The sequence below is a fragment of the Lynx rufus genome, unplaced genomic scaffold, assembly GCF_022079265.1.
Source record: "Lynx rufus isolate CCGP_SWC_20201006 ecotype Redwood Valley unplaced genomic scaffold, mLynRuf1.p SCAF_5, whole genome shotgun sequence".
NCBI classification, from domain to species: Eukaryota; Metazoa; Chordata; class Mammalia; order Carnivora; family Felidae; genus Lynx; species Lynx rufus.
The window spans coordinates 157855357-157874703 of NW_025814867.1; the positions used below are offsets into that span (position 1 = coordinate 157855357).

The window sequence follows — 19347 nt, forward strand, 5'->3', positions numbered from 1 at the left end:
CAATGCTCTTCCGCCCACTCAGGCCCCTCGTCATTCGGACCTCGCGGTGCAGGTGCCTCATTCTGGCCTCCATCGCACCTCTTAGGGTTCCAACCACCGTGAGAGCCAGGGCCTCCAACTTCACTTTGCCTGCAGCCCTACAGGTAGCAGTTGGTCTGCTCGCCCGGATGGCCCTCCCTGACCGTCCATTAAGGGACAGTTCTCGCCCATCCCTTTTCCTCCCTTCAGCACAGAGGACCCCAGGCTCCCGATTCTGGTTTTAACTGCTTTCCTGTGTGTCCGCTCCAGCAGAACGTCAGCTCCTGGCCCACGTCGGGGCTCGGGACCCAGGCAGGGGGTGCAGGGCCGGGCACCCAGAGGGGAAGCTGTTGCAAGGTACGGAAGAGGGTGAGCGAGGGGTCCTCCCTGCAGCCCAGAGGGCGTCTCAGGCTCGATGCAGCGCACGGTGTCTGTGCAGAAGCCTCCACGTGAAGTGAGTAGCACGCGTACCATCCAGGGACACCGGCCCCCGTGAAGCCGGGTGAACTGGAATGTTCTGTGACGACCCTCCTAATTTAAATTGTGATGACGTCTGTGACACAGATGGGTCAAAGGTGTGCTGAGGGGGAAAGCTGATCTCCAAAGGTCACACTCTTGAGACGACAAAAAGTGCGGCTATGGGGACAGACGGTGGCCGCCAGGTGGTGGTGCGGCACAGGGGTAACGCGAGGGGGCCCACTGGAAGGCGCCGTCTCCACCGTGCAGGCACATACACTTGCACGCACTTGTGGAGACACGTGTACACACGTGCACACAGGCGCACAGGCCCACGTGCACACCCACAAGCACACAGGCGCACAGGCACGATGCACACACACACACGCCAGTGCCGGTGGCACTGGTAGCAATGGAGCAGGTCCGTGGACCAGGTCAACCTGGCACTCGGGCCACGCGAGGCGTCACTGTCGCGGACACGGGCGGAAGGGAGCGCCGTCATTTCTCACGACAGCACATGAGTCTACAAGGGTCTCGAAACAAGAAAGCGAAGAACGCATCTATGGCCCTGCGGAGAAGCGGCCGGCACGACCCGACGTTGGACGTGCGCCCAGGGGACCTGAGGCGGAGTCTGCTGTGTGTGTCCCCGAGCCGCTCTCGGAGGACGCACTCTGCCCTTCGCCGGGGCCACGGGCTGGGATGGGGCACACGGAATAGGGTATCTGAGAGGGAACAACGTCACCAGCGGGAGGAGCGGGACAGTGAGGTGGGTGGGGGGGCACGGCACTGGGGTGTGGTGGCACTCTCCCCGGGAGCCGGTGGCGGCCGGGGCCAAGGAGCCCCGTCTGCGGCCAGGTCACCCGTCGCCGTCCCCGCAAGTGCCCGGCTCACGCCACACAGGCCTACCGGGGCCGCGCGTCCCCCCCGCGGAGAGCCGCCCCGGAAAGCCCCGTTCACAGGGATGCCCACGCGGGGATCTTCCCAGGCGCGCCCACGAGGCCCGACCGGGGGCTCCAGCTTTGCCCACCGGGGAGCTTCTGATTTCATTGGGCCCCGCGCACTGGCGGGATTTTAGCCGGGGCAGGGGTGCGTCACGGGGGGCCGGGCTCCCGCTGCCATCCTGCAGGGGTGAGACCGTCTTCGCCCGGATGAGCAGAACGAGCGAGAGAGCCAGCCCTCCGGGTGCGTGTTGGCTGGGAGGGCAGCGGCCCGCAGACCGTTAACTCTTTGCCCGACGGAGGCAAGCCGTGCAGGAGGCTGGGGCCCCTTCTCCCCACGTCTGGGGGGGGCTCCTCTTCCGGGTCAGGCCCGGCTCCGGGCAGACACAGCCCCCAGCTCAGGAGCAAGGGTCTCCTCAGGTCGAGAGCCCGGGGCCCGGGGCGGAGGGGGGAGCGGGTGTGGGGTGAGGTTCCCTCGGGACAGTCGGTTGGTGGGACACATGAGACGCCCCGCTCAGGTCCTTGGTCACCCCCTCCCCTCCCCCACCGAGGCAGGACCCACACGGAGGAGAGACCTGGATCCAAATCCGGGTCAGGCTCCTGCTCGCACGGCGGCCCTGGTCGTTCACCTGGCCCTGAGCCTCAGTTTCCCCATCTGTAAACGGAAGAGGTGGTGACAGCTTGTAGACACACTCTGGCCCACACTGTTCTGGTACTTTCCACGGACAGCCTGTCCTGCTGGGGCAGCGTCGGGGGGGATGGAGGGATGAAAAAAGGGGCACCTCTCAAGTCTGCCCGAGGGGCAGAGCATCGGAGGCCCCAGGTCCAGTGTGGCGGGTCAGCAGGCGCCCAGTCAGGAGGGCGGGAACGCGGGCTCAGGCCTGAGGCCTCCGGGAGTCAGCATCTCTAGCCCACAGTGACTACAGCTCTAGACCTGCCAGGGTGGGGGGCGGGCCCAGGGTGCCACGGGCCCCGGGCCCCTCTTCTCCCACACACCGCCTGCCTCTTGGCCTCAGAGTGGACCCCACGTCCCCCACCCTTGCAGCATGACCACTCTGTGCTCCGTGGTGCCCGGAAGCTTCCGGTTCTCCAGGCTGGGGTTGGAGGCCACGCCGGCCCAGACCCCCAGGCCCAGCGGCAGCCTCTCCAAGTGCCCCTCCGCGTAGGAGATGCCCAGCACCCAGCATGGGGAGGGGCGGCAGGGGTGTCCCTGCTCCATCGCCCCCGGAGCCTCCGTGACCCGCAGGGCCCAGGGCCCTGCAGGGCCCAGGGACGCGCTGCTGGAAAACCGCCCGCGAGCACACGCTTCCTCCTCCCGGTCCTGGCCAAAGTGCCCGTCTTGTTTCTACCCGCAAAGGTGTGCGGGAGCGGGGGCCGGTGGCGTGCCTGGGCCTCCCTTGGAGGAAAGAAGGGGACCGAGACCCACGGAGAGGGCAGCCCGCGCCCTCCCGAGCAGGTGGGGGTTCCGTCGGTCTGGAAGCAGGTCTCCATTCTGAGGCCAGAAGCCCCATCCCGCCCAGCACACCCCGAGGGCACCGTGGTCACAGCAGCTGGTGCCCGGAGCCCGGACCGCGAGGCAGAGCCCCCAGTGTCGGGGCACAGCCCGTGGGGGACGGTCGGGGGTGGCCGGGCGTCCGGGACGCGAGCGAGCGGGCACTTCCCATGCCGCGTGGCGAGGGCCGGCGGCCAGGGTCCTCCCACCTGGGAGCCCTCCCCGTGCCGGTGGCTCCTCCCCCCCCCCCCCCCGCACCCCCAAGGGCTCACAAACCGCCGGGACCCAAACCACGTCCACCCAGCTCGCGGGACGCAAACGCTTGGTCCTCGTTTAACGGAAGGCCGGTTTTCCTTCACCTTCAGCCCCAAGGAGAGGTTAGCTGCCGAAGCGCGGGGCTCTGGGGGCCCATCCGGCCTTTGGGAGCAGGGAGGCTGAGGGTCTCGAGACCGCCTCTGCCCACACGCTCCTCCGCACGGGGACGGCCACAGAGGCACACTTCACAAAGTCTCGAGCGGCCGTCCTCGCCCCGGCCCCGAGCTGCCCGTTCGGGGGCACCGCCTGGACTTCCCGAAGCGCTGCGTCTCCACGCCAGCACGGCTGTCCCTCCAAGTGGCACCCAGACACGCCTGCCGCACGGCTCACCACCCAGGCGGCCACCGGGCGTGTGGCTCCGTGCTCCTCCGGTCGGGCGCTCGAGCGGGGGGCAGGTGGGCTGGGCAGCTCCAGGTGTGAAGGGGGGTGGCTCTGCCGACGGGCGGCCTCCGTGGGCCACGCACTGTTCCACCCACCGAGCGGAGGCCACCCGAGTGGGCCACCGAGGTTTCCTCCTCCCTCCACCCACGCTCCCCCCGGCTCCCCCACCTGGCCCCACCCCGTGGTTTGAGTCGTCTGCTCACCCCTCAACTCGAGACTCCCGACCCCCATCCCGGAAAGTGCTCCAGGGTCCTTCCAGTGGGGGGGCAGGGGGGACGCCCTGAAGTCGAACCCTCCCTGATGGCTTCACCTGGGCCCCGGTCTCTAGCCTGTTCACCCCTTTGCTCAGACCCCCCAGGGGCTCCCGCCGCCACTCCCCCCTCCCCCACCTCTGGGCCCCCCGAGACTCCCCCCGACTCCCCACGGCTCCTCCTCCCCCGCCCTGGGCCCACCTGCCACGGCGCCTTTCCAGCACACGGGGCACAGCCTGCCTGGACCGCAGTGCCCCCTCCCTGCCGACCCTTCACCTCCCCGTGAACCTAAGTGGGGTGGCCTGGGCTGGGGCTTCCGGAGAGCACAGACCCAGGACGGCCTCCTCCGTGCCTGACGGGCAGCTCTCAGGCAGCAGCCGGTCCAGCGGACAGATAGGAGAGGACGCTCTCCCCGTCCCGGCCACGCGGTCCCCAAGTGAGACTACACGACAAAGCACTTCCCTTAAGACGGAGAAGTGGCAGTCACGGTCAGGACTGTTCCGCGTAGCTCTCAGCCGAGAAAAAATTCAGGGCTATGAACAAGGCACCGTTTACAGAATCCCACCTTTCTAGAAAACATATTTTATGAATGGCATTTGAATGTACAAATGGGAAAAGAATAAATACTTCATCGCCTGACCCCACGCCACTGTGACACCGCAGGACCCTGCCGAGCATTCAGGTGGGTTTTCGGAGCTCGGGAAGAAGCCCCAGAAGCCCCAGAAGCCCCGGGGCTTTGGACCCCGGCCTGGGTGGGTCACCCGGGGCTCCCGGCCAGAGGGGATGCGGTGGTGGCCACGCTGACGGCCTAGAAAGGGTTTCTGTGCAGCGTGACCCCAAGGCCCTTCTGAGGCCACAGCGATGGTGCCCCTCGTCCCCGGGCCCACCGCGCCCACCACGAGGCTGTGCCAGGGGCGTCCGCCCTCACACGCTCACAGGCGGCCAGGGCTCCTCTCTGCGAGAACCCGACAAACCGCTGGACACTTCCAAGGAACCTTCCAGCACTCTGAGCGGGGGACAACAGGCCTCAGACCTGGTCCGCAAGGCCGCGGTTCACTTCCCGCCAACCCGTGGGTGGCTTCAGGTGGGCGAGAGGGCGGAAAAAAACAGGACCAGCGGGCCGACGCCACGCCAGGTCCAAAGGCACGGCCACCCCGGCCCCCGGGCCGGGAGCTGCCCGCACGCCCCATCTGTACCACTCGCTGCCGGACGTCCCTCCAGACCCAGGAAACGAGGCCCGGCGCCTTCTCCTGTCACGAGGGCCTTGCTGGCAGGCGGAGACCTGGTTTCTTGCCCGACCAAAGCCCCCGGCCACGGGTGGCCGACGGCGGGAAGAAACACAGAGCACAGACACACGCCGTGGCTCACGTGGCTGCGGGCTGCATCCGTGACCCTGAAGAGGGCTTATCTGGTAGCCTGGCCGGTCGGACAGGGGCAGGAGCCACCCGAGGGAACTCGCGTGGTCAGAGAGAGCCCGGGAGTTCGCGTGTAAGGAGAGTCCGGGAGGTGGGGTCCACGGGGTGCCGGCTCAGTAGGCGACCTTCCAGTGCGTGGGCTGCTCGCACGCCTCCTCCAGGTCCCCACAGAACCGGTTGTATGTCGTCCGGGGGTCGAGCCCTAGGATCTCTCTCTCCTCGTGGATCCGGAAAGAAAACGTGGAGACCGAGGTCCCGATGAAGAACCTGCGAACCAGAGATCACGAGAGCCGCATGAGCGAGCTCACCCCCCAGCCCTGCCCGGCCTCGTGAGTCACCGTTGCCCAGGGGCCACGAGCCTGGCTGGGGCGGGGCTGGAGGGGGGGGGTGCTGCGGAGAGGCCCCAGGTCCTGCACGGGCGCCGACTCGAGTCCCCTGCAGGATTCTGGCTGCTTGAGGTGGGGGCTCAGAGCTGGGCTTGGACCTCTGAGGGCAGAGAGGCGTCCCCATGCCATCTGCTCAGCACGGGGGAGGCCCCGGCCCGCAGCCCGGCAGGCACAGTTGGGACCAACCGGGGCATACGCCAGGTGGCTCCGAGGGTCCTGCAGACGGAAACTAACCTCCTCTCGGTTTCCCACCCCCCGCGGAGCGTGTGCGTCCCAGCCCTGCTCTTCCCCGGGGGCAGGCCTGCCTCTCGGGACAGTGACACAGAGCCCGCCCTCCCTTTCCGGAGGCCCTGTGTGTGCTCCTCGGTGACACGTGTGACTGAGGGGGGTCACCGAGTCCAGAGGAGCAGGACCTCGAGGTGAAGGGACGCACAGGAGGGTCCGGGACAGAGCGCCGCGACGGGACCGGGGAGGAAGCCGGAGGGCGAGGACCCGACGGGGAGCACGACCCTCCACGCGGGGCCGGGGAACGGGGGGCCGCCCGCCAGAGGCTGAGGGGCGCGGGGCGTGGCGGGCGCGGCCGGCAGAGGCACCTGGCGTGCGAGCAGATCCACTGGTCGATGATGGCCACGCCACCATCGCGGTACAGCTCCAGCTCCTCCCACGTGGGCTCGAACCTCACCATCTCGGGCAACAGCCGCCTCAGCTCCTCGTGTTCTGCGGAGCGAAGGAGGGCGAACGCGCTGGGGTCGCGGCTCCCGGACGCGTGTGCTGCGCCGGCTCCGCACGGGCTGGCGGAAACGGGCAGGAGGACCGGCCGCGGGAGCTGCCGCTGCCCTCCCGGCTTGGGCCGAGGCTCGCGCGCGGGCCCGGGTCTGCCGCGGCCTAACCGGGGGCAGCTGATGCGGACGGAGCCGGAGCCACGTACCCTTCCTGACGGCGTCCGTGGCCACGAACACCTTGTCCAGCTGGTGGGTCTTCATGAGGCCGCGGATCTTCTTCACGGCCCCGTCCAGACTGGGCACGTCCTCTCTGTGGCCCCAGATGAAATCTTTCCTCCTCAGGTGAACCGCGAGGTACGGACCCCCCAGCGAGGACCCCAGCTTGACCTGGCAAAGGACGGGGACCGCTGAGGGACCTGCGTGCGGCTGGCACGCGGGACACGGAGGGGACACGTTGTCCGTGTGGCAGCACCACGCTCCGCGGGCGTCGGGCCAGATGTCTCTCCAAGACGGCGAAGTGACTAATTACCACAGACCCTTTAACTGAGTGAAACAAAAAAGGTAAAGGAAACCCTGGAAAAAAGTACAAAACTAGGGAAAAGGGTCTATTCGCTATGGTGCTTTTCCAGTAAACATCACGTAACGACCGAGGGATCGCTGCCGGAACGGTGCCGCTCCACGCGCGGCCGGCCCCGTGGACAGCGCCACTCAAACACGCTCCCGGGAAATGCTCAGCAACGACGGCCGCTTGAGACAGCCACGTGTCACTTGTTGAAAACGAGTTACATGAAAACCACACCCTCAGAAAAAGCTTTCTAAAACAAGGGTGACCCTTTTGGTGAGTCTGGTTTGGCCGCTCTCAGAAAAACCTCGCCTTTTCTTTCTCTGTTGTCCTCACGTCACAAGGGAAACGCTGACCGTCCCCGTCTGTGTTCGCCGCCCGGTTTTACTCCCGGAACTCGAGGAACTCCAGCGGAAACGGAACCGGGCCCTGGGCCGGCGCTGGGACAAGGGGACCCTCCTGACGCACATCCCCGAGCGAGAAAGCGTGGGGGCGCTACCTTCATCTTGGTCCAGTCCTCCTCGAAGGGGATCCTGTCGGCTTCGTCCGTGGAGTTCAGGTACTTGCTCCTGAACTCGTCCCCCACGGCCCGCAGGTGCTTGGCGAACACCATGCTCCGCCGGGTCTGCGGGTGCAGAGAGCAGTGCCCCGCTGAGTGCCCCACCCCGTCGGCCCCCCGGCGGGCGCCCCGAGCCCCACCCGCATCCCGAGGCCGGCCCGAGAGTCCGAGGGGGGCGCCGGATGCCGGGGACGCCGAGCCGACACTCTCGGAGGTCAACTGGGGACGGGCTCCTAAGAGGGTCTGGCGGGGACGGGTCACCAACCGGCAAAAGGCCGGACCGCGAGCGACCGGGACCACCACCACGGGCACAGGGTGAGATGCTCGGACAGGCGCCCTTGCCTGGGGGGCGGGGCTCGGGTCAAGAGAACGTGGCTGGCCGGAGGGAGTCGGCAGCCTCGCAGCTAACAGGGGACCACGGTGCCGACGAGAGGCGGAGAGCCACGAGAGCAGCCGTGACGAGGCACCTCTCTGCTTTGGAGACGACCTGCTCAGGGGGCACCCGGGTCAGGGAGCGGGGGTCTCTCCGGGGTCCTCCGGACAGGCGCCTAACCTCTACCTGGCTCCCCGCGGGAGCTCTACGCCTACGTCTACACAGGGCAGACCTCCGGAGCAGGGCAGGCGTGGAACCCACTTCCTCAGGCTCCTGCCGCGTCAAGGCGACAGGGAGGCGCACGCGCCCAGCACGCACACAGGCCAGTCAACAGCACGGCAGGTGCGGGCGGCACTCACGTCCCAGTACTCCTTCCCGCCGTAGTGGTCGTGCAGAAGGTTCTCGGCTCTGTCCAGCATCACTGACCTGTTTCCAAACAGGAGAAAAAGCGTTTAATTTTAAGACAGTTCTATTCGCCTGCTCCAGGGATTGTCTGGGAAGGAAGCCGGGAGCCCACCGGCACACGCCTGGGCCGGAGACCTCCACACACGCTCCTGCGGGAGACCGTGAGCACCGTGAGGGGTCTCTCCTGTCCCAGCCACCGCAGTGGGGGTCAGCAACCCCGCTGTCACCACTGACGAAAGAAACACCACAGACAAAGCGAGCAAGTGGGACTAGTCAGCGGTTCTGGGAAGACACAGCCCCAGAGACAGCTCATACAGGAGCACAGAAATGGCTCGACTTTGTGATTTTGGAAGATCTGCTATGTAACTGGCCACGTGTGGAAGACAAAACCGCGTGATGACAGATACCACAATCGTGTGGTCAGTCAGACCACGCTCCTGTTTAAAAAAAAAATCATTTTAACGACACAGGGCTCGGTGCCCCTCAGCACGTCGGCTTTTCAAGCCCCGAACTAGCACCTTTTTCACAGAACACTCAACTCCTTCCTTGCACAACGAGGGACAACGAGGGACAGAGCGGCCCCTGCCCGAGGCGATCAAAGAATCCCCAGTGTCAGAGCACACAGAAAGGACACTCCGGAAAGGGCCGCGTCCACTCCAGCCTGGACAATGCAGGGCACAAGTGTGGGGAAAGGCGACCAGCCCCCTCCTCTCTCCTGGTCCCCAACCGTGCGTCCTGAGTGGTACGGGGCACCGGGGAGGCCACAGCCCCTCCTCTGACCACCGTGAGGTCCGGCTCCGAGAAGGCTGCGCGGGAGACCTGACCGCAGGCGGGACCAGGCTGCAGCGGGCCACCTCAAAACCTCCCGAGCCTGCCACTCCCCTCCCGTCCCCGTTCTCACCCCGCTTCAGCCACGCCGGGCGGTCACCGGGACAGGTGAGGTCGGGGAACGAGTGAGGTCGGCGCTCTCTTCCAGTCGGGCCTGCAGCCCCCGGGCCATGCCGCCCTCGCCTCGCTGATGTCTAGCTCCACCCCTGACTCAGACAGGAGAGCCGGACCCCTCCACCGCCTGCGTCGGGACTGGAGACCCTCCCATCAGCTCCCACCGTGAAGTGGCCGAGAAGCCCGTGCGAGGCTGTACTGGCAGCACAGACCCCCAGGACACGGGTACAGCCAACCTATATCCGGGCCCTCCCTGGGGACGCGCGACCGCCTCTGCCCCAGCCCCACCTCGCTGTGGAAGGACGACCAGGTGCAGGGTGGGGACGAGCTCCACCTCTCCAGTGACCCTGCACAGGCCAGGAGGGCCTCCGATGCCAACAGGATGGTGTGTAGGCACACACATGTGCATACACGCATATGATATGTGCACGTGCAGCACACATCCACGTGCACATGCATACACACACATGCACGCACAGCGCACACGCAGCACACATCCACGTGCACATGCACAGTGCACACGCGACACACGTATGCAGGCACCCACACATACACACAGTGCGCATACAGCACACATGTACACACGCACCCACACACATGCACGCACTGCGCACACAGCACATATGTGTGCACACTGTGCACACGCAGCACGCACAGCGCACACGCAGGCACACCCACGCACGCGCTCACCCATTCACTGGCCGGCCACGAGCGGACCCTGCAGGCACGTACCTCGCTGACGTGTTTCTCAAAAGCACAGGCGCCATGACTGAAGCCGAGCCTTGAACGGACAAACAGGAGACGTTTAAAGCTCTCGTCTCTTCGTAACCCCAAAACCATCCTCTGGAAAACAAGATCCCCGGTGCCTCCGTTCGTTGGTTTTCACACAGGAAACCAATAAACCCCAGATGCACGTGTGTACGGCTCAATCTAGGCAGACCCGGTGATCTCGCGGTGAAAACCTCCCGCTCGTGATCACAGGTAGTGACGTTTCGGTGAAAACTTATAAAGAACCATAAATCTCAGCGGACTTGAGCAGACCGGTGGGGCTCCATCTGGACGGCTGCCGGGGGAAGGGGGCGGTGGGGGGCAGCTTCACGGTGCCAGAGGCCCGGCGGTAACAACCCTACGACAGCCGTGCCCCTCCGAGGGGCTCCCACAGCAACGAGTTTCTAGAACCCGGGTATTCCGGTGCTTCACCCACAGGTGCTGCCGAGGAGAGAGCCCCTCCTCGGGGAAGTCTTCTGATGGCTGCTTCCATCTGGGTGACCAGACTGCCATCTCCCTGGCCGCATTCAAATGCGCTGAACGCAGCTTAGCTGTGTCAAGGTGGCCCGGGTCCCCACCCCTGTAACCGGGGATGGGGGCCGCTGCACAGGCCAGGCGGGGAAGGGGACCCTCCCGCCGGGGGCCCAGCGGCCGCACCTGTAGTACTCGTGCTTGTCTTGTGCGTAGAGCAGCGGGTCAATGCAGGGCCGCTCGTCAATCTTCTCCTCCCAAGTCCCCTCCTTCCACCCCTCTGCGTAGCTTTGCAGGACGAACACCTGGTCAATGAAGGGCCCGCCGGACTCTGGAAGAGGCCAAGAACGGACAGTGAACAGGAACCGGAAGCACACGTGTGGGCACGTGTCGGACGGTCGCTGGTACGGACAGGGAATTACTGCTTTACTTAGTCCCACCTTCTCCCTGCAGGGCTGCAGAAAGCTTACAGAAGCAGAGACAGGACACAACAAGGGACAACAGGGCACGAGGTCCCGAGAGTGGGTGAAAGGGGCTGCCTCAGGGCAGTGGAGCTCGTCCAGGCCCTGGCCGCTCCCAGGGGCCCCTCTTACAGCAGCGGGACCTGCCCTCGGCGCTCAGCCCTCCTCTGCCGCACCCCCCGACCCAGTCCTCACGACGGCCACTGGCCCCACACACTCTGTCCACCCTGCTGGCCCTCAAGCACGTCGGTGTGCCCCCTTCCCACGGCCTCTGTATGGGCTGTCCCTGCGTGGACCATGCTCGCCTGGACCGCTCCCCTTCAGGGCTCACCCTTGACCCCTGTGACACCATTCAAATCGCACCTCCCGGGGACAGCCTCCCGCCCCGCGCCCCGCCCCACCCCACCCCACTCTCTTTTTGTCCGCGTGACGCTTCACCGCCTTGGACACCGCGTGCTTTAATGACTTCTTCGTCTGCCTCCACGCGCCCCACAGGAGCTCCAGGAGGGGAGGAGTCTGTGTCCGGCCTCCCCACGGCCCACCGCGCCCACCCGGACCCAGGGCACGCCTGCCGCACCCACAGTGCTTCATCAAGACGTGCCCGGGGTGGACCGATGGAGCCCAGTCACGAGAGCCGCATCAAGAGGAATTCTGGCCTCTCTTCCACCTTTCCCGCGCTCGGGGGCCGCACTGCTGGCGGGGCCTGGCCCCAGCCCTCCTGGGGCTCCTCTCGCAGTGACGGGAAGGGAGGTGGCACCGAGAGGCTAAGACGCCCGGTGCCCTGGTGCACGTCCTCAATCCCTGCCCCCCTCTGCGGTGAGAAAGGGTGGAACAGTCGAGGCCAGCCGGGCGGGGTGGAGGCCAAGCCGTCCGCCTGCTCCGCGGCACTCAGGGCTCTCCAACTTCCTGTCCCCGCTGCTTCGGCTCCAGGCTTGGGGCCTCCAGAGCCGCAGGGTGGGCAGCAGCCCTTCCGCCCGGCACACCCCCCCCCCCCCCCCGCCCCGCTGAGCACGCTCTCACGCGGCTGAGGCCCGGCCCTGTCCTGGTGTCCACCCATCAAGAAACCCTCAGGCCACGGCCCTTCGTGGAGGTGAAGGGCAGTTTCTCTGGGAGGCTCCACGACCTGTGGGTCAGACGAAGGCTGACGCGGATTCCCAGACTAAGTCGACTCAGACTAAACACCCAGCTGCGTCTCTCGTCTTGGCTCTGAGAGAGACGCATTCCAAGAAGACGTTTTACAAGCCTCAGTTTGCTTCTTGCCCGTGAGTGAAGATATCAGAAAACACGGCCTGTGTTGTTCCACGGCCGCAGCACCCCCAGGACTGACCCCGACACGGGAACGTTCCAAAGTGACCAGGTCTGCCGCGCAGGGAGAAGTGGAAAAACGAAGACGTGCCGGCCGCAGCCGCAGGCTCCAGGGCCGACGCAGCAGGAGCTCCACAGACCGTGGCACCCGCTCACGACGGCCTGCGCCTCCCTCTGCCAGACTAAGGTGGCTGCAAAAACGTGGCAGTGCCTTTTTAAGCTTAGGTCTTCTAAAGAAAGCAATGCTAAGCTGAAGATACTCTCATTCTAAGAATATTTCCAGCTTCTCTCTCTTGAAAACAATGAAACAGACCGAGCAGGACTAAGTGGAAAAAGACGTTATGACGAGCGCTGCAGGGAGGCCCCAGGGTCAAGGCCGGCCTGCCTGCCGTGTGGCGTCCTGCTTCCCCATCTCGCTTCCCCTCGGGGACACAGGGCCCTCCCTGCACACGAGCACGGCCTGCTGGGGCCACGCCTGGCCTCCGGACCAGAAGCCACAGCTCTGAGCGCCCTCCGCTGGCTCGCCAGCCGCCCCAGCTTTCAGAGACAAGGGGACACACAGCTCACGGAGATCCATCTCCCGAGATAAACTAGAGGAAGACCAAGGTGACCGGGAGCGCGGAATCGGGAAACAGAAGCAGGCCCCCCGTGCAGAGCGAGTGTCACCACCACGGGCGTGCCACACACAGCGGGCTGGCTGGTGCTCCTGCACCACCACCTCGGCGGCCTCACCTGCGATGAACTGCTCGTACTCAACCACGGGGATGTTTCTGTTCAGACTCGGAAGATCAAAAAAGTCGGACCACGGAATCCGGACCTGGTGAATGTCCGGGCTCTGCCAGTGATAGAGGCGGCCCCAGGGGGGCAGCACCAGCACCCACTCCTCGGTCTTCAGCAGCGTCTTCAGCAGGGAGGCAACGCGGATGTAGACGTCCCTGCGGAGATTGAAGCCCTCTGGGGGGTTGACGTCATACAGAAGATACCTAGAAGGGAGGGGCAGGAGCCAGGTTCTTCCACGCTGAGGCTTCTGGACACAAAGCCCAGAGGCGCCCCCAGTGCCTATGGGGCAGGATCTGGGCACTCGGAGCGGCTGGTAGTTCACTGTCGCCGCCAACCCCTTTCTGTACAACCAATTGCTTCTAGAGCCCGTGAGTAGGAACGGCACACATCTTAGCAGCCTTTAATGGCCGGCAGAAATTCAGCGAGACCGGCAGTCCTACCAACCAGAGCCTGAGGATCGGTCCTCCAGCGGTTCCCAGCCGTTTTGGTCTACCGACCCCTTCACACCCTTCACAATTACTGAAGACCCCACGGGACTGTTGTTCATGTGGGTTACATCTACTCATCGTGCCGGTGTTAGAAGTTACGAACTTAAAACGCACGTATTATTCACTTAAAATCATGATAATAAGCTATTACGTGATGTGGTTCTTAATATTTTTAAGTGAAAAACAAGCATATTTTTCTAAACAAAAAGAATTAGTGAGAAGAATGACACTGTAATTTTTGTAACTCTTTTTGGTCTAGCGATAACTGGATCTTCATAGCCGCTTCCGCATTCAATCTGTTGAGCTATCGCAGGTCAGATGGCCTCAAGAAAACCCCCACTGTAGGGGCGCCTGGGTGGCGCAGCCGGCTAAGCGTCCGACTTCAGCCAGGTCACGATCTCGCGGTCCGTGAGTTCGAGCCCCGCGTCGGGCTCTGGGCTGATGGCTCAGAGCCTGGAGCCTGTTTCCGACTCTGTGTCTCCCTCTCTCTCTGCCCCTCCCCCGTTCATGCTCTGTCTCTCTCTGTCCCAAAATAAATAAACGTTGAAAAAAAAAAATTAAAAAAAAAAAAAGAAAACCCCCACTGTAGACTCACGAGAGAACGACTTATAAAGGTGGATAACATCCTGATGTTCCTACCAAAATGGCTCTGACACCTCAGGGCTCCCTGGACACACTTCGAGAACCACCGCACTACCGAAACACCTCTCCCTTCTCGGCACTGGTTTTTCCACAACTTCCCTTGCTACCGATGAAACTGTTGTAACGCCCAGCTCGAGCCTCCAGATCTCCCCAAGACCACCCACAGAGGAGGGAACCCCTCTACCACCTCCACATCCAGCATGCAGCGCACGGTCTGTTTCGTCCAAACCCTCAGTAATTGCTGGACGGCACAGACACTTGTTTTTTTGTTTTTTTGAATCCCTGAGACTTTTATCTAGGGAACATCCACCAACTGGATGGAGCCTGGAAGATTCCGTGCAGATAAACAAGGCCGAGCTCTTACGAACATCTGACTCGGGTCTCCTCCAACCCAGGGCAAGAACCCGCATCATCTAACAGGGGCGCCCGGGCCTGCCCCTTAAGGCTCACCCACAGCCAGCCCTTCCCGGGGCTCCGGAGGCCCAGCAGCCCGGGGCAACCCTGACTCGCGCACGGAGGCTGAAAACCCGGGGAGGGTCAGAGGGTAACGGGGTGTGGGGGTGAGGGCGCTGGAGGCTCCGCCCCGCGCCCCCCCGCACCGGCCCGCTGTCCTCGGTCCCGATCCCCGCCCCCCCCGCCCCGACCACAGGTGCCCCGCCACGGGAGTCCCACGCTTTTACCGTCTGCGGGACGCCGCCCCCGACAGGATGTCGGCCGCCGACTGGCCGGGCCAGAACTCCTCGCCCGAGGCCGAGGCCGGCGGCCAGGACACCGCTCCCAGCAGCAGGAGTAAGACGACGCCGAGCGCCGCCATGGCCCCAACGGCCACACACTTCCGGCGGCCGCGCTCCGCCCCGGAAGCGCACGCACGCCCGTCCCACCGGAGCGCGTCTCCTGAAGCCTTGGCAACGCCACGAGCGTCTTGCGTCATCCCGCGGATGGGAGTTTCCCGGACGGAAGATGCTGGGAGGTGCGTGCGGGAGCGCTGACGTCCTCGCCTGCGGGCCGCGTGGAGTGGAGACCGGGGCGGGGCGGGGGCGGGGCTATGGGCGGGGATCAGAGGACCTGTGGGCGGGGCCTCGCGTCGGCGAGCGCGTAGTCTTGGGCCACGAGAGGGGTGGAGGCCCGGACGGGGCCGGACTTGTGGGCGGGGCCAGAGGACCTGGGGGCCGGTCGAGTCTGTGGGCGGGGCTGCGCGGACGTCCTCGCCTGCGGCCCTGCGAGGTGGAAGCCGGGGTGGTGCCGGACCTGTGGGCGGGGCCAGAGGGCCTGTGGGCGGGGCCGCGCCGCGTGGAGCGCAGTTCCAGGCCGGGTTTGGCAGGCGGTCTCAGCCTCGGATCAGCGACCGGGGGCGGGGGGGCAGCAGCCTTCGGGCTTCGGGCGAGCAAGCCGCAGGACTGACCCGAGGGCCGCACGGCTGGCTAGGTACGACACCCGAGCCGCAGACCCGCGAGGCGCGGTGACTCGCAGAGCGGGCGATGCTCGGGCGGTTTCCGAGATGACAAGGTGTCTCTTAAAGGGAGAGGGTGGAGTGGAGGCCGTCAGGGTGGGTGTCTCACTGTGGAAAACCACAGTGCAAGGGCTGCAGAGTGTCCCCTTTGTGTTTGAAGAGCACAGCACGTTCGAGGGGATGGGGTCGAAGCTGAATATGAGGGAGCCGGGACTTGCGGTCACCAGACAAGCGGCTCCTGTGCCCTGACCCCTATTCAGCCCAGGTCTGCACCCCAGGTGCAGACTCTGCGGTGGTGGAGCGCAGGGGTCCCCTCAGGAACCTCATTCCAGGGCGAGGGGCCTTGCTTCGCCGCCCCTCACTGCAGCCCCTTCCTTCGCCAGCACCGCCACCCCTTACCGGGAGTAAGTGCCCAGAGCCCCTGCGCTGTGACAGGTGCTTAACTCCTGGTGGGTGGCTCCTGCGCGAGGGGGACCGGTGGGGGAACTGGAGCCTCTGTAGTTCCTGGCATGAAGTGCACCCTTCCGTGCCCAGGGGGCAGGCCAGCCTCAGCCCCTGCCAGCAGCGAAGGGACCTGGGGGGAGGCGGGGCGGGCAGTGAGGGAGGAAGGAATGGTAGGAAGATGGGGACTGCAACTCCTGCCGGCGCTGCCCCGTCTGCAGGCTCCTGCGTGGAGTCACTACACGTCTTTATTGTTCGGACACTCTTAGTTGGAGGTGTTTAGCAGCAGGTGGGTCTGCCGGCTGCCCCTCCGCGTGCAGACCACACACCAGTGCAGTGATTTGTGCCGCAGGAGGGGCTTAGTAAAGACATCTGAAGACATACTTTTTTTGTCTTTAAGTTTATTTATCTTGAGACACCGCGAGCAGGCGAGGGGCAGAGAGGAGAGAGAATCCCAAGCAGGCTCTGTGCTGCCATCTCAGCGCCGAACTCGAGGCTCCATCTCACCAACCGAACCGTGAGATCGTGACCCGAGCCGAGCCGAAATCAAGACTTGGATGCTTAACCGACTGAGCCACTCAGGTGTCCCAAAACGTTTTCTTAAAGGAGTTTTTATCATGAGTTTTCAAGCATTCACGGAAACAGGAGGACGTGAGGGCCTGCATGCCCACCTCCAGATTCAACACTTTCTCATCCCGCCACACTTCTCCAACCCTTTCTTCTTGTTTTTCCTATACTGTTTTAAAGCAAATGATTGACATCAAGTTGTTTCATTTCAAATATTTCCACATGTGTCTCTAAGAAATAGGACAGTTTTTCACACAGCCACAATATCATTATCCCACCTAAAAATTTATTGATTTTGCTGTAATATCATGAAAAATACTGTCCGCATGCGTGGGTCCCTAGTTGTTTCAAATGCCCTTTATTACAACAGATGTGTTCCAGTTAGGATCAGGGTTGTCCAGAGACAGAAACGATAGAACATAGAGATGTATCTGAGGACACTTATTACAGGAATTGGCTCCCTGGGTTATGGAGGCCCGAGGCCTCGCGTCTGCAAGCTGGAGGCCTGGAAAGCTGGTGGTGTTGGTCAGTCCTGCCGTCCAAAGGCCTGAGAACCGGGAGCTCCGCTGTGTGAGGCAGGAGAAGACGGATGTTCCAGCTCAATAGGGAAAGAGTATCGGTGCTTCCTCCTCCTTGTGGTTCTATTCAGGCCCTTGAGGCACTGGGTGAGGCCCACCCACCTTGGGGAGCACAATTTTACTGGGTCTACCAATTCAAATGCTAATCTCTCCCGGAAACTTCCTCACAGACACACCCAGAAATGGATTTTTTACCAGCTCTGTGGGCGCCCGCTCTTAGCCCAGTCTAGCTGACACATAAAATTAACCACCACAGGCTCCTGGTTTTAATTGGCCCCCTGGCAGCTCAGCCCCCCTTTCCCCTCCCTCCCTCCTCTCCCATCCCCTCCCCTCCTCCCTCTCCCTCCCTCTCCCTCCCTCTCCCTCCCTCTCCCCCCCCTCCCCTCCTCCCTGTGCTGATTAACCCCTGGATTCTGTTCCTTACTGGGAATGACCCTGGAGAGGTTTGTGAGTCTTTCATTAAGAGAAAAAGGAAATCTTTGTTAAAAAAAAAAAAAGTAACTGAATTCCTTCTTGCCCTGCACATCCGGAGTCATAGTTAAGGTTTCCTGCCTCAGTGTGAAGTCAGAGCGCTCACGCCATCCCCCCACAGTGGACACTGGAGGGGACTTTGCCGCCAGAGGGCAAGAGAGCCCTTTGCCAGCGGGAAGGGAGGCGGAGGACAGCTGCCCCTGCTCCCAGGGCCTGAGGGAGGGGCTGGGAGGTGCTGTGACCGGCAGACACAAGGCCAGGCCAGGCCAGGCCAGGCCTCGTCCTGCTCCTGCCCAGGCCCCCTCCAGCTCCCCTCAAGGATGAGCCCCAGGAGCTGGCCCTGAGGGGGAGCAGAAGGAAGCCCTTGGCTGGGGTCAGCAGGTGTGGTGTGTGCGTCCTGGGGTCTCACCTGTTAAAGCCCCCGTCTCAGGTCTCGGGAGGGTCAGTGCTGGACACCCCGGGTCCCAGCTTTGAGGCGGTGGAGACACGGAGGCCAGGAGTCTCTGAGGAGGGACGTAGAGAGTCTCCTGAAAGCTGGGAGTCCAGGCAAGGCCTTGCCAGAGCCGGCAAGGAATAGGGGGAAGGGGCCGCCTGGCCCCCACTCTGGTCGGTGGGGTGGGGTGGGGTGGAATGGGGAGCAGGGAGTGGGGCTGCCGGAGGTCACCAGTGCCCCTCTGTGGCCACAGCAAATTTGCAGTAAAGTAGCGAAAAGCTGTGAACCCCTCACGTGGAGATGTGGGAGGCAGACACGGGCTGGGGAGACAGCAGAGGGGGGTGCAGGTGTGGACTGGGGCCAAGAGCCACCCTGAGGAGTGGTTCTCCTGGGGAGCCACAGACAAGCCCTGCTTGTCCTTGCGAGAGGTGAGTTATCAGGATCCTCGTGCTGGAAGCTTCTGAGCCAGTGCAGAACCCCACCTCCTTGCTCGGGACAATTTCCTGGCAACCAGGGATTCAGAAGCAGGGGATTTCTGGTTAGGCCATGAGCCACAGGGATTTTTTTCACAGGAGCTTCTGGGGGCCGCCCGCCAGGACTGCCCTCAAGGGACACCAAGTGACCGAGACATGAGGGCGTGCTGACTCCTGTGGTCAGCACGTGGGCCCAGTTTCCCCTCGTGACCTGCCCACAGCGGGGTCCACCGCCTCAGGCGGTGGCTCACCAGGACCTGTGGAAGGGCCAGTCCAGGGGGTCCCAGGGGATGCGGGCCACCTGGCCCTGAGGCAAGGCCACAGCCTTTCCCCTGGGGGTGCACGGGGCACCTGATCTGGTCCTGCTGCCCGGGACACAGCCCCGCGGCCTCCCGTCACCCTCACGACTCAGGTCACGTGGGGTGGGGAAGGCCCAGGGTGGGGGCCGCCCACGGGGGTGCTGCCTGGAGGCTTCCCCGGGGCTGGGGTCCCCTGGCTGGCCTGTGCATGGGATGTAAGGGCCTCTCCCTTCTCAGGGGAATGAGGGGAAGCTTGGCTGAGAGTAAAAGTCAGCGCCTATGCAGCCAGCAGGGTCCTGAAACCGAGGGCGCTGTGAGGAGTCCAGGCTACCGCGGGAAAACAAAACTCGGGCCTCCCCAAGGCAGGTGACCCAGAAAGTCCTTCAAACATACTCTGGGTCCCTAGTTTTTGTCTCCAAATACTTCAGCTCCTTGTCTGTGCCGTCAGGGGTGGGTTTTCTGCTGGGGGTGAACCTGGCAAACAGCTGCTGTCCTGGTGGGAGCT

General features: G+C 63.9%; 1 protein-coding gene across 1 annotated transcript; it reads right to left on the reverse strand.

The window, feature by feature from the left end:
• Positions 1 to 4417: 4417 nt before the first annotated feature.
• POFUT2 (protein O-fucosyltransferase 2) lies at positions 4418 to 15061 on the reverse strand. The gene is made up of 9 exons (XM_047099866.1): positions 14811 to 15061; positions 12953 to 13203; positions 10641 to 10785; positions 9948 to 10058; positions 8228 to 8294; positions 7436 to 7561; positions 6581 to 6761; positions 6246 to 6369; positions 4418 to 5533 (listed from the first exon to the last, which is right to left on the reverse strand). The coding sequence occupies exons 1-9, from the start codon at positions 15059 to 15061 to the stop codon at positions 5380 to 5382; spliced, it is 1410 nt and encodes a 469-aa protein (XP_046955822.1). The 3' UTR covers positions 4418 to 5379.
• Between the last annotated feature and the right edge of the window lie 4286 nt (positions 15062 to 19347).

Coding starts and splice junctions, on each gene's coding strand:
- POFUT2 (XM_047099866.1), bottom strand. CDS start 15,061: ATGACGCAAGACGCTCGTGGCGTTGCCAAGGCTTCAGGAGACGCGCTC. Junction 10,786..12,952: donor GTACGAGCAGTTCATCGCAG/GTGAGGCCGCCG, acceptor GGCCTCTTCCAG/AGTCCGGCGGGCCCTTCATT. Junction 7,562..8,227: donor GCGGGAAGGAGTACTGGGAC/GTGAGTGCCGCC, acceptor CTGCACCCGCAG/ACCCGGCGGAGCATGGTGTT.